The sequence below is a fragment of the Electrophorus electricus genome, chromosome 7 (genome assembly GCF_041902795.1).
Source record: "Electrophorus electricus isolate QZ-2024a chromosome 7, ASM4190279v1, whole genome shotgun sequence".
Taxonomy (NCBI): Eukaryota; Metazoa; Chordata; class Actinopteri; order Gymnotiformes; family Gymnotidae; genus Electrophorus; species Electrophorus electricus.
In genome coordinates, this window is record NC_137503.1 from 3932566 (window position 1) to 3947636 (window position 15071).

The 15071-nt window shown below is 39.5% G+C and overlaps 1 protein-coding gene across 1 annotated transcript; it reads right to left on the reverse strand.

Annotated features, from left to right (window-relative positions):
* Positions 1-1556: 1556 nt before the first annotated feature.
* On the reverse strand, positions 1557-14062 carry dpt (dermatopontin). The gene is made up of 4 exons (XM_027000688.3): positions 13540-14062; positions 2555-2680; positions 2200-2307; positions 1557-2062 (listed from the first exon to the last, which is right to left on the reverse strand). The coding sequence occupies exons 1-4, from the start codon at positions 13827-13829 to the stop codon at positions 1996-1998; spliced, it is 591 nt and encodes a 196-aa protein (XP_026856489.1). The 5' UTR covers positions 13830-14062; the 3' UTR covers positions 1557-1995.
* Between the last annotated feature and the right edge of the window lie 1009 nt (positions 14063-15071).

A 15071-nucleotide genomic window follows, 5' to 3' on the forward strand; every position in this document is an offset into this window, starting at 1 on the left:
AGGGCATTTCTAAGAACCATGACTAATACATCACATGACATACTTATTATGCAGCAGAGGAGTGGGAATTAGAGAAAAATTCACATAGGGGACCATTCTTGAGAAGAGGAAAATATTTTCACCATTTCTCTAAAAATGGCAAAGAAACCAGCAAAGGAATGCCTGTTGGTTTGTGGCATTTAGATACAGTCATTACAGTGAGTGGTTTAGACACCGTCACTACACTGAGTAGTTTAGATATAGTCATTACATTGAGCACTTTGTGGAGTTTAGACACAGTCACTGCAGTGAGTGGTTTGTGAAATTTAGACAATCACTACACACTGAACTGGACACAGTCATCAGCAAATGCTGAACACCCTCTTCCAAATGTTAAACATGTTTTGTGTTATATAGTTTTTCAGTTTATTCCACCAAGTTATGCTAAGAGTTTTTTTAATCCAAGGTACTAATATATACTGTGAATTGTGTTTTTGTAATATTTTCAATCAGTTAAGATGCAGTTTATTTTTACTGCTGCTAAAGTGTTGCCTGGGATTGTATTCATCCCATAATTACACAATAGTCCTAAAACAGGTTCTAAAACTGAATGCAGAAGAAACAGTTTAACAAAAAAGCTTGTTTCTGCAAACAAACCATAATTATAGTATAGTTTCCAGTGTCTCCCATCTGTAATTAAGAGGCGGGAAATGCAAGCAGGGGAAACCTGGGAGCAGACTGATAAATTATGTGTTTGTGGGACCCTCTTTGTTATGAATAGTTCTGGGCATCACACTGTATATCCTCTGAATTGGACACATTCAGGAGGCTATGCCATTTGCCAGCAGGGACAACCATGTTGCTACAATGCCTGGCTCTTTGGCTGAGAAACAACATTTTCCAGAAATACACAATGTTGAGAATTACTGGCCAGAAACCAGCCACATCCACAAGCTTGGATGTGCTGGGCTAAGAAGAACACTCAGCACGAAAGTGACTGGGCTGGACTGGAAGCACCTGTGCTGAGAAGTGAGTTTGAAGTGTTTGTGTGTAGGGACTTCTGTTCTGCAAAAAGCCCTTGAGGTGCCAAGGCAGTTCTGCAAAAGGCAGTAGAACATACAATGTCAAGCACAACAAAATGGCAACACCAGCACAACATTGGCTGGGAAAACCTGGTTAGTAACTTGTAAGTTCTTAAGATGCTGGATGACTGTGCATTGCTGGCAAGAGTTAAGTTAGTTGAGTTCATTGTGCTATGAACTTTGTCACCAGCCTTCATCTAAACATTTCCCTAATCAGTCTAAGAAAAATATGAATGTGATTAATTTCAATCTGGTTTAGGACTGATTTCAGAATTCAAAGATTTATACATAATCTGTAATTATCTTCCATACCTGGGTGCACACACACACACACACACACACACACACACACACACACACACACACACACACACACACACACACACAGCATCTACAAAAACACACAAAAATCACACAAGCATTTCTCCACACATGGCAGCTAGGTCAATCCATTATAATTGCTGCCATAATTACTAAGTAGCAAAACATCAGAAGTCGGATTTATATTGCAATGCTTTACTATGAAACAAACCTTCAAAATGTGTCTTTTTGCATTGAAATCATCACTGTGAAAGACAAGATACCAGGACAAAAGTCTCTCTGTCATTCAACAGGGAAGCTAATGCTCTAATAAAATGGATATTATATTGGTTCTTATGTAGCTACCTTAAAGTTTTGATATAAACAAAACACAGCAGAATATTTGCCAGAACATATACTGGAGGTATCAAGCTTGTCAACTGCTATTACTAAGCGATTTACATTATTTGGATTTGGTGCATTGAAAAACAACAAATGAAATATGGAAAATGAAATATTTTGCAAATGTGAAATTCTGTGGTTTTACTAGCATTATCATAATATAAGAATTACATAGATCAAGATGAACATAATGAGTCATGCAGGATTTTTTGGGTGCTTTCTAAACCACAACTTAGACGTTCTGAAATTGACAATCAAAATCCGTCATCCTGCATAGGATGTACTTCCACTGCCTATCCCTGGAACACAGTAGAAACAGAGCATTCGACTGTAAATGGAATCACCTTTATTTCCACTACATGGTTCATGACAGCTGTAGAGATGATACATGAACTATGCCAGAGGCAAAATGGTGGTTGCAAAGAAGGTGTAATACCTGAGCACCCCACTGAAGGTGGTCTGAGCTCCCCTGATGAAGTAGCCATAAGTGGGAATGACCATTTCAGCCTCTTCCCTGTGGTACTCTGGAACATCAGAGGTCTTCCTATTGGTCATCAAAAAGGAGGATTTTGTACAGGACAATGTTCAAAACGCATACAGAGATTCTTAACGTAAAAGTTACCATCTTCCTATAGCTAGAGTGTCTCTGGTCAAAGTATGCATTTGGTTACTATTGCCATTTTCTTGAATTCTATGTTGAGAGGGTAATCAAATGAACCATAAATACACAATACATTTGCTGCTTATGGTTTGTGGTGAGTGAGCTGATGTTTTTGAAACTGATAACTCACCAGCAGGAGTAAGGGCACCTGCGGCTGTAGCGACAGCAGTAGAACTGCCACTCCCGGTCCAGAACTGCGGGGAAGTACTGACTCTGCACGCCCGCCACCAACCCATTATTGGAGCAGGTGGAAGACCTGCAAGGAGAGACAAGCACAGTCAGAGGTGCTTAGAATGGAAAGCACACTGCACCAGATTCTGTCTTCTGAATGAGTGAAGTTACGAACAGTTAAGGTCTGGACAGGGTTGCAAAGCTTCTCTGATATTGGTCGTATGCACTAGCCTACAACACAATCAAGTCTGACTCAGAAAACTGCAGACACTTAGAATTATATCCCATGTTTTTATATCCCAAGTTATTGGAGATACAGCTATTAGAGTGAATGTATTTTTGGGGGTATCTAAAATACTGAAGAAGGAAATCTAAGCCTTAAAATATAAAACAGAAGCCTATATGGTGTACATAGATAATGTTTTAATGTCTACTATGAATGGCATTCTAAATTACCTTAAAAAATTAAAACCTGACACAATTTTAACATGTTTAAAACATAAATAGTTCAAAAACACATGGTGCATGTTGAGCCTGTAAAGTCATGTAATTTGAAGCTTCTCACGTTCACATTTTTCCTTCGAGCCTTTTGGACTGATATCTTTTGTCACTGATATCTTGCTTTGTTCTTAGCATTCTGTTTACAACCTGTTATAACTACGACATCTAAACTGAACTTGTTTTAATAAAGATCAGTCCACTCAAACAAGTTTGCACATGCCATAGCATAGCAAGATGTAATATAGAATGTGACATAGCTGTAGAACTGCTGTAGATTGGATAACCTGCTCACCTTTATGTTCCTGAATCATTCCACAATGACATTGACGCTGCTAATGTTTTGATTTTTCAGACTAATGATGATGTGATTTTGGTTTTTGGTCTTCTTGTGAGACAACAACACACTTCAGATGCAAAGGTCGCATCTAGAATCAATTCTAGATTCATATTGCATAAACTAATGATGTAATAACACATGTGGTCAATAAACAAGTATATAAACAGACAATTCTGAGCTGCTTTTGCTCCCCAAATAATGTGCTAGAGCACAGAGGTCTAGGTCTGTTCAGCCAGTGAGAGACTCAGCTCTGTTCAGGATCTCACAAGCTAAATTGTACAATAAATAAATTAATACATATTACTCCATTTTTTTCCAGCACCAAAACTAACTAAACAATTGCCTGCTGTTGTTTGTTTTTTTTTATTTGTTGTGTCATTGTATCATTGTCTTATGCACAGTAAAAGGCTACAGATGATTATGGGTTTTGTTCACTTTCAATAATAAACACATAATAATAATAAACACATTTTGAAAAAAGCATTTGCCAAAAACAGTCAACCTCAAGGGATCACTTGGGGAGCCATGGGACTATAGAGAGGCAGACATTTAGTCTCGCTTCCTCTCCACTGGGTATACCAGGCCAACAAAACTGGCCTGCACTTGAGGACTCAAAACAACATTATATTAGCAAGCACTTTATGATCAGTAAATTCAAGATTCAATGAGCTCATTTAAAACTCAAAATATGTTACATTAATCCTTCTAAAATATGTCCATTTATTCCATCTTTACACTATTAATGTTCAATATCTTTGCTTAATATTTAGAATGTGCATTCATATATTTTCTGTTCTCCACCTTTACTCATTACAGCTGGAAGCAGCCCCAAACTGATTTAATCTGTCAATAACACTGACATTTTAATAGCCTAAAGAATTTGTAGCCTATTTCTTGAGGTCAACACAGACCTTAAAACTAATTAACCTATGGTGTGAGGTGACTGATAGGCAGGAGATGATTGTGTGGTTTTCTGTAAATACAAGTCTGTTGATGGTTGCTGATTGTGTATGGTCCATGCAGGATGTTGTCATCACAACAGATCTGCCACCATCAGGCCTGTCCCTGTGCCCTGCAGCCAGCAGATCCAGCCCATCGTCATGACAACGCAGACGCCTTGGGAAATAGCTCCAACTATGGCTAAAGGGATCCACTACTCTTTCTGAAATGCAATCTTTGTCAGAGTACAAATCAAAGTGACTGCTTATCTAGGGTGAAGAGTGAGTGAACAAAGGGAGACAACCATTGTTCTAGAGGGTGGAGTGCAGAGAGGAATATTTGTCCTGCACAAACATGTAAACAGAATTGGCCCCTCACTTACATACATTGATCATTATTAAGCTACACCTATTTGTAGAGATATAACTCACTGCTGTCATTGCGAATGGACAATATGAAAGATAAGACTTTATTAAACCCCAAAGAGAAATTAGTGTTCCAGTATTGTGCATGCAAGACAAACATGGAGTAGGGGTACTTGGACATAATAAAACTAAAATAAGATAACACTTTATTGATTATGAAGGAAATTGCAGTAAAATAAAATACTGTTCAGAAATTCTACACTATCTGTATGATGTGTGTGTGTGTACATACAACTATAGCCATGCTAAAGTGCAAAGCCTACTAAATAGATTTTACAACAATATAAGTACTGCAGCTACAGCTACTGTTACAATAAGGCCACCGGAGCAGCTACAGTTAGTGTTACAGTATTGATCTACTGTAATAACCACCCAAAAGAAGCTGTACAGCTTGCCACACTGCCCTCCCATCCCAACTTGTCATACAGATGGACACAGATGAAATGTACGTGCTCACCACCCAGCGGATGGTGACCGGAGCCTAACATTCCGGAAGTTCACCACAAGCTCCTTTTTCTTCCTGGTGTTTAGTTGGAGATAATTGATGCTTAACGTATTGTAGATTGAATAAGATAATTGCTGCTTAATTTAATGTAGATTCACTAAATTAGGTGAGTCAGATGAGGTCAAGCTGGCTTTTTTTATTTATATAATAATTACAGTTGCGCTAAGAAATGCACCTTACATGTAACTACACTATGGTGGCACAGTGCAGTATACTTCGTACACAAAAGCACTTTACCCAATATTATAGGCCATTCATGTGAATTGTGTAGATTCATCATCTGAGACGCAGATCATTTTCCTGTTTGCTAATAAATTAAAATAGACATTATGTCATCCACAAAGCTGAAGCTTTTTATTTGTATTTCCCATGCCACCTTAAATGGAAGAATTTAAAGACAAACAAATAAACAAACAATCCCCCCCCCCCCCCAAATTTAAGGTGGGAAGGAGGAGTTGATGAAGAGGATGTTGAGGTGGAATGGGATTGAATAAGACAATTATGGCTTCATGTTTTGTTTTTGTTCAGTATTGGTAGATAAAGAGCTGTGTTATATTTGATATTATGCGATATTATTAATGGATTATTCATATACATATAAATACATACTTTTAGCCAAGAATAATCTATTTTCTTTAATTTTTGTTCAGCAATAGCAGCTTTTCAGTGCATTTAGTATACACTGCGTTCCAATTTAAACAAATGATATTTTTCCCCGATTTTCCTAAATGGTCAATGCAAATGACTGTCAGTATAATTTAAGTCATCAACCGTTAGAGTATAAATCGAATTTTATTGAATAAACCTCCCAATAACAGTATTTTTTAAAAATAAACTCAAAATGCACTGTTCCAAATTTTTATGCACAACAGAGTTTCAGAACATTTTATAGGTTGTAAAGAACTGAAAACGGTCATTTGTTGAATTTGCAGCATTAAGGTCACATTTACTGAAAAAGCCATTTCAATTGAAAAAATAAAATAAAAAATCTTAGCAGGCCAAGTTACATGTTAACATAGGACCCCTTCTTTGATATCACCTTCACAATTTTTGCATCCAATGAACCTGTGAATTTTTGGAGAGTTTCTGCTTGAATTTCTTTGCAGGATGTCAGAATAGCCTCCCAGAGCTGCCGTTTTAATGTGAACTGCCTCCCACCCTCATAGATCTTTTGCTTGAGGATATTCCAAAGGTTCTCAATAGGGTTGAGGTCAGGGGAGGATGGTGGCCATACCAGCAGTTTCTCTCCTTTTACGCCCATAGCAGCCAATAACACAGAGGTATTCTTTACAATACGAGATGGTGCATTGTCATGCATGAAGATGATTTTGCTGTAGAAGGCATGGAAGAAAGTGTTGTCATAAACTCTATATACTTTGCCAAAGTCATTTTCACACCTTCAGGGACCCTAAAGGGACCTACCAGCTCTCTCCCCATGATTCTGGCCCAAAACATGACTCCAACACTTCCTTGCTGACGTCACAGCCTTGTTGGGACTTGGTGGCCATCCACCAACCATCCACTACTCCATCCATCTGAACCATCCAGGGTTGCACAGCACTCATCAGTAAACAAAACTGTTTGAAAATTAGTCTTCATGCATGTCTGGGCCCACTACAACCGTTTCTGCTTGTGAGCACTGGTTAGGGGTGGTCGAATAGTAGGTTTATGCACAACTGCAAGCCTCTGGAGGATCCTACACCTTGAAGTTCGTGGGACTCCAGAGGCACCAGCAGCTTCAAATACCTGTTTACTGCTTTGTAATGGCATTTTAGCAGCTGCTCTCTTAATCCGATGAATTTGTCTGGCAGAAACCTTCCTCATTATACCTTTATCTGCACAAACCCATCTGTGCTCTGAATCAGCCACAAATCTTTTCACAGTACGATGATCATGCTTACGTTTTCATGAAATATCTAATGTTTTCATACCTTGTCCAAAGCACTGCACTATTTGACACTTTTCAGCAACAGAGATATCCTTTTTCTTTCCCATATTACTTGAAACCTGTGGCCTGCTTAAGAATGTGGAACGTCCTTCTTAAATAGTTTTCCTTTAATTAGGCTCACCTGGTAAACTAATTATCACAGGTGTCTGAGATTGATTTCAGTGATCCAAAGAGCCCTGAGACACAATACCATCCATGAGTTTAACTAAAAAACAAAAAATTACAAAACTTTATGACACTTAAATCCAATTTGCATAATAATGTGAAATGCGGTGTATGACTAACTTGGCAAAAATTAGGAGCAGCTACAAAAGTAGCTTAAAACATTTTAATTTTCTGCATTCAAATGTGAGATTTGTTTCTGAATTTGGTGACATTTCAAATTATTCAAGGAAAAATACACACATAAAGATTGTCTCCCATTTATTGGTAAGGCAAGGCAAGTTTACTTGTATAGCACTTTCTCTGTCACTTATAAACCTCTTCTTCAAACTAAAATATTGGAACATAAGTTCTAGTGAGGCCCGAATATCAGAGCACACAGCAATGATCTGACAAAGCTACATCCTTAATAGAGGCTGACCATGATAGTGCGTGCTCCCAGCCACATGCTGAGAGAGACCAAAAGAGTCCAGTATGGCACTGAGATCCGTGACATAATTGTTCTTGGGATTTTCAGTGTGTCACCAGCAAAGTGGTCAAAATCAGTGGAAATAAAAGATAATATATCTGTAAATTCATAAATAAAATCTGCATTGTACTTTGGAGGCCTGTAGAACACATTACTAGTAATATTTTTGCCATCCCTTTCAGAACTGCACAGAGATACTCAAAGGATGTAAAGTAACCAAATGATAACTGCTTGCACTGGAAGGAACCATTTAATAGAACAACTGCACCCCCACCTCCACTCTATCATCGGTGTATGATAATGAGTGGGGCTTCTGTTGGGATAGAGAGTGAAGCTATCATTCCCGTGGAACTGCAGTTGGTGGAGGAGCTTGACACTTATGAGAAGGTGTGGGTGATGGAAGTGGAGACGAGGCAGTAGATGAGGACATAGGATGAGCTGGGCTGATTTTAAACTGTACCTGAGGCTGGCTGACATAGAAAGCGACCGCTTCGTCACAGCTGATACCAGCTTCTGCACAATCGCTGGGATGTTCAGGTGGGGTAAGGGCAGTGGACATGAAGGACAGTGTAGTGTCGTCAAGGGACTATGGTGTTCCTGGAAATTGATAAGCTTAGTCATCATTGTGGCTCTCTTCCAAAATCTGCAGCTCCATTGGGGCACTCACAGTGAGGGAAAGATTCTGGAGCGATAAAATCCACTAATGCAAGAGAGTCCTTCGGTGTTTGGGTCAATGTCAGCACTAATAAGAGTGGATAAATTGTGCAGCAAGAAAATTGTCTGTCAGAGTATTGGGAACCTCATGTCTATGCGCAGTCTATCTCACCTAAATAAATTAAATCTTCCCAAAAAACAGGTCAAAGTTGTCAATAAAGTTTAGACTGTTGGACCTTTCGTGTAGCCAAGTGGTCAATCCTAGAAGCCTTGAGAATATATTTGTTCTCCATTCAGGCAGAAGACCACTGATAAAAATTTGATCATGGAGCCTTCTTATTATGTTGATATTGTGCTGACCTTATTATTAACCCAAACTTCTGCTTTCTCGTCTCCATGTCTTGCTGACATGGACAGTAATGTGCTTCTCTGTCGTAAATTGTGACTATCCAAGCTCTATTGTGCAGTCATCCAGTATTTTTTGCATTTTTTCTTCTAACTCAGAGACTGTGATGTAGGGCTCATATCAAACCATGAGTTCCTGATATTTCACACCACTCACAGAGTTGTCTCTGACAAAGAGGGTAACTACAGTGTCCACAGGCTCTATGGCTCTGCTGCGATGCTCAAGTTGGCTGGCACTTACAGTGTTAATTTCACTGCCTTTGTGAGGAACCGCTCTGAGACTTTGCAGTGGTTCAAGTCGGTTCTGCAAACGAAGTGATCTTGTTTTGTACTCCAGTCTCTGTGCAGCATTGTTAGCATTAGCAGTAGATGAACGGGTGACGCCTGCGCGGGTGAAACACAAAATTACAGAGCTGTACGTAGCACAGCCTTTTGTTTGGGATTGGCTGCAACCTGGACCCGCTGCTCATTTCTGTCATCTGTACTCATGATAGCAGGTCATGTGCTCCGCCGGCTAAGCTCTGTGTGTCTCCGTCCGCTGCTGGCTTCTCCATTGAGCCCCCGGTCAATGGTCTGCTGCCAGCACTCCCACACTTTGATACTCCTCCCACAGCATAGGAATGCCAGCTCTTAAACTGAGATAACAAGCTCAGAAAACACGTTTCCAGCACTGTTAATTTCTGTAGAAGTCTGTAACAATTTTGGCACGTGTTCTAAAACCTGAAGAGGTTTCTTTTGGTATTCAGCAGGAATTTTCCTGTTTGTGTTTCTGTAGCACGAGTCTTAAAAATATGAAAATCACAAAGAAAGATGATCACTTTTGGCTTCATAGTTCTTCTGACTTGTCTGAAAATGAGATCAGAGATTGAAAAATTTGAAAGATTTTTCTTGAAAAATTGAAACTTGAAAAATGAGCTAAGCAGAGAAATGTCTGAACAAAAAGGAAGCAAGAAGCAAATAATAGACAATACAACTGTTTTTGCTTGACTGAAATGCATGTTTTTTCCTATAGTTTTAATATTATGTGCACCAGCTTTATTTTCATACTACTATCATTAAAATTCTGACTGGCGAGGTTTTATAGTATTCATGAACAATTGCATTAAGGACAGCTAATTTAAAATTCAGCCCTGTGTGTATTTATTAGGCCCCAGGTGGTGCAGGAAAGCAGGAGGAAGAGGAGGAAGAAGAGGACGATGGAAGCCTGCTCAAAGCAAATCTCCAAAAAGTAGGCAGATCTCAGTGCAGACCTGCTAGGCCCACACTGAACCCAACTAATTCCAAGAGAAATTCCCCTGTGGACCATTTGAGCAGGAGCAGGGCTGGTACAAGGCTGCTGCAGGGCGCAGTGGTCCTGGGCAGAGCTTCTCTGAAATAGCTCCCCAATGCCAGACTCCTCCTGTCCTCACAAGCTGTGGAACTGTGATCTCCTGCTTTCCTCGCGTTGCTATGTGGCAGTTCAGGAACATGCTCAGACATCATAGATGAATGGGACCCGTTATACTCATATGACCTTCTTTTCACTCATAAAAAGGGAGGGTTTTGCCTGAGGAAGTGTGTTTCTGGATACAGCATGAATGGGTTGTGCCAAACCCTCTCCAAAAGCACAGGAAATGACTCTGACATTTCTAGTTTTTGTGTATCCGTGCTTCACAAAAGCAAGGTGGCACATTGCTTCCTGACAGCCACACTGAACCTATTTAATTGCTGAATATTAAGCACATAATACATAATAATGAATTTATATAATCTCATCACCTACTTACAGACATCACTGAAAGACAAAACCTTTTCAGCATACTGGTTCACTGCAACTGTACATTCTGTAGATACACTGAGAATGTTTATTAAAGACTGTAATAGAAAAGAGCATTGTTTTATAGTCAGTTATTTAAGGGAAATTACTCTGCATTGGTCTAAAATAAGAATTACTATTATTTTAGAATTTAGAAAATTAGAATCTGTCAGTTTGTATATGCTCTCATGATATGATGGAAGGTGATGGACTACATCTCCTATTGTGTAATTTGATTCCCATCATGCTCTGTAGTGCACATAAACACACACACACACACACACAGAAACACACAACCACCACCACTACCATCATCACCGCCTCTTGAATTTATTAATGCAACAAAACCAGCAAAGTTTGGATCACAGTATGTAAAGGTCACCATTACTGCACAATAAGGGCATTTATTGTTTGCTAATAGTGAACTTTCCTAGTCTTCCATGTTTAGTGCCATGGAAAATTATAAACTAACCTGTTTTTATTAGGACCAAGACCACATACCACTCAACATTAGACCTGCTGCGATAGTCCTTTTTTCAAACCCTCATCTTAAGAATTATTTTAAAGAGAAAATGATGAAAACCTGACTAATCTTTATTTTAAGTAAACCTCATGAACCTAGAAAAAATGAAATAAAATAATATTCAGTAATAGGCTGGAACACTTTGTAATGACACTTTTGTTTGGCTCAGGTCTAACAGCACCTTTGTCTAACAGCATGCCCTTGGAGAAGGCAAAATAACCTTCTCAGAGACTACAAATCTACAGACTACAGAATCAGTATTACCATAAACATTTTGCAGACCAGATCCTCTCTGGTCTTGAGATTCTCCTCACAGCAGAGCCTTGCAGGTGGACTGAGGCAGAGATCCGTGAGCAAGGGCTTGACTGCAGGCCTTTCTTTTTCTCTTGCTACATATAGCTATTAGAGGCATTTATACATGTTTACATATAGTACGAGTCGTGTTTATAATAATCCTTGCAATTCACTTTCAGAGCAGACCGCATGTTAAGCCTGTTCCTGATCTGTGTTTACATGGAAGCTTGGACCATGGGGCACATGAAACAAACTCTGCTATCTTTTCTCAAAAACAATACAGCAACATCTGAAATTAGAATGCAGATGGTGGAAAGATATCTCCACTAGTTGTCCCTATATATCTTGCTTTCTTCAAATGTAGACTAAAGACATTTTCAAGCAGCACTTGAATAGTTTATATAGAGTGGTTTATGTTCCCACCAGTTAATGGGTTATAGGTGGCAAGAAAAGGTCTCCTTAAGCCAATGCTAAGTTGTAATTAACTTTATCATAAAAAGTTTATATCATGTTATGAAATTCAAGAGGCAACCATTCAGACATGGTTCTCTGTGGTTCTATGAAATCTTGTGAATAACCATGTTAAAATAGCCATCTTATTGTTTCTTAATATTTTTGTGCCAATGTCTCCATTGTAAACAACCTAAAATTAATAACCACCACTTAAGATTATTTGCTCAGGGTTCTTTATAACATTCAAAGAAAATTACCTCAGTGCATCCAATCCCTTTCTTCATGGCATATTTCTGCCATTAAACTTTCAAACAAGGTTCATAGTATTATGATGCCCAAAAGTATAATATGATGAGTGTTTCCTCCTTTGGTTCAGCAATCCTCTAAACAGGCGCATGGTGAAAGCATTTTCCCCATGCTGGACAAACTAAGGAACCCGGAGTCTTTTCTTTTAAGTCTGGGGAGATTTTGCACACTTTTACACAGTTTCAGTTGATGAACATTCCCGAGTATCTGCTCATAAAAGGTCCCTATATATGAAACTTAAAATGTCTGTGTATGAAACTTAAGTGACCAGTTTATGCATTTCATTTGGTCAGTGGGTGACTGATTTGGAAAATTGAGGTGAGATAAAAAGTTATATTGCGTTACCTCAGCAACCACCCAGCTCTGCAGTCCACTATGCAGTGTGGTTATATCACAGATTTACACAAGAGCTCACATCTTCCCATAACGTAATATGAGTTTCATGACCATGAGCATGGAAAAATCCATTTCTCTGTACATTCCACAAATGCATGCACTGTATTTTGCACACAGTCGAATTACCATACATGGACATCTGTGCAACAGGCAGTCTGTCTGCTGTTGGTGTTACCATAGGCTTTTGACGTGCGTACATCTGGTCCAAAGAGCTGCATGTTCAGTTGGATTCATTTATAAAATTCTTTGGGCCGGTTTCCAGCTGCTGGGCTTTATTCCTCTCTGAGGAATGTTTGTTCACCATATGGTCTGTATCTGACATATTTGCAGTTCTGGTGCACAGTTACAGTAAACTAACCTTTTTCTGTTGAGTTGAGGACAATTTTTCCAACCGCTGTGCTAGACTGCAGACTGAGACACACTTGTACTTACAATTTGTACTAAACTCATCACCACAGAGATTAAGCTGTTTTGTAAAGGCAGAAAGAATAGGATTAACAAATACTTGCATATCTGCTTTTATATCAAAGCCCTAAAATTGAATCTGCAGTTTTAAATTAGATCAGTAAACAGCACTGGGCATCTCCATGGAGATACTGGCAGCCAGATATTGCCAAATACTGTCGTCATTTTCCAACTGCTTAGAACAGCTGGCGGGGGAGTCTGGGACACAGATAATGCTCTAGAAAAAACTTGCTGCTCAAACAGACCAGCCACCTTATGCCACCTTCTGCTACTCTACCCTTTAGTGCAGCGTATGGCCTCAGGAAACACACACACACATTTTATACATTGCATGTTCTGAAGTTACAGAGTATGAGAACAGACTTACCACTCCATCCCAGCACGGTTAATATCATCCCACCAGCACTCGGTGGGCTCTCCCAGGGTCGATGGGGTCGGCTGACATTCAAAGCTCCACAGGCGGTCATTTCCCTCTTTTTCGCTGAAGTAGCTCCTGATGGCCACCAAGGCCTCGCCGTGTGGGCACTGGAAGTTAAAACCCTGCCGCCACGTATTGACCCACTCCTCCTCATAGATGTAGTTCGGTTGGGCATGGACCACAGAGACCAGCAGTAGCAGTGGCATGGCCAGAGCCCAGAAAGCAGAAGATGTGTTCATCTTAGCCTTGAGCACCGAGGAACCTCTGACTGCTCGCGCCGCTTGCCTTTAAACCTCCCCAGATGTTTGCTCTCCAGATGTCCTTTATCTGGCTTTAGAGGTAATATGTAATTTGCATTCCCTAACAAACCGTTATGGTTAACTAACTTTTCCTGTTGTTTTCTTCAAGAGGCCTTTTTCAAACAATGTTCAAGACTGCTTTACGGAGAATGGGCTGGATGCCTTAAAGTAAAATCCCCCTTAGAGAACTCCTGAAAGGAGGGGAGTTTGAGGTTGCCAAGTAATGATGCTATCCATTTGCCTGAAATGAAGGGAGGGCTTGTTTTCATTTTATCAGATATTGACTTAAACATCTTGGAAGAGTCACAGGTGTTTGAAAGGAAACTAACATATGTGAGAACAGTTAGGATAAATGCCAAATCTATTCTTGAGCATACGCCATCATTCAGTTGGAACTCTAAACACTCTACACAGTCCGATTACCAATCTGACATTAAATTTACTATCAGCTGTGTTATTAACATCAGCAAAAAAATTTCAAAATTCTCTGAGCTGCAAAGGCAATTGTCATAACATGCGATGCCATTTCTCTTCACCCAATGTTATGACACATTTTAATGTCACTAAGATTCTGCGTCATTTGACATAGCTGACATCAAAGTTGACAAAGGCAGCTTTTATGACAGCTGAAGCTTGTTAGCATGAGCATTTATAAATATTTATGTATATTTATATCAGTTGTAATGAAGGGCTTATGTAGGTGTCCTGTAGCCTTCTAAACAATGCCTTCAGTAAAGTGTTACTAAAAAACACCAAAGAGTGGATCCTCTGAGAAATGACTACAAGAGGCTGCTGTCACAACAAAGTGTCCTGGCAGCCGGTTTAAGTATGTGTAAATATGGAAAGGTTAAAAAGATATTTGGTTATGCTTTCATGGAGGAACTGTATAATGGGTTGAAAAATGTGTCAGTTAACTCAAGGAAAGACCATTTGAATGAACTGTTTTAGTGGATGAACAGCAGTTGGCAGATAGAAGGGACAGATATGAGGGCCAGCATCCCGTGGTTGTTTGGTGGTCAACAACACTGGGTGTCTTTTTGCTCCTGGTGTGGAGCTGACATACTGGGAACGTACTGGGAATGCACTACTTTAGGAACACAAAGAAATGCAAAGGAAGAGATGCATTAATATTATGTGTGTGTGTGTGTGTTTGTGTGTGTGTGTGTGTGTGTGTGTGTGTTT

Bases quoted from the DNA above. Each gene is read 5' to 3' on its own strand.
- dpt (XM_027000688.3), bottom strand. From the start codon at position 13,829: ATGAACACATCTTCTGCTTTCTGGGCTCTGGCCATGCCACTGCTACTG. The intron at 2,681-13,539 runs GTAAGTCTGTTC...CTCTCCTTGCAG, and splicing joins AACCGTGCTGGGATGGAGTG to GTCTTCCACCTGCTCCAATA. The intron at 2,063-2,199 runs GTATTACACCTT...ACTGTGTTCCAG, and splicing joins ACCTTCAGTGGGGTGCTCAG to GGATAGGCAGTGGAAGTACA.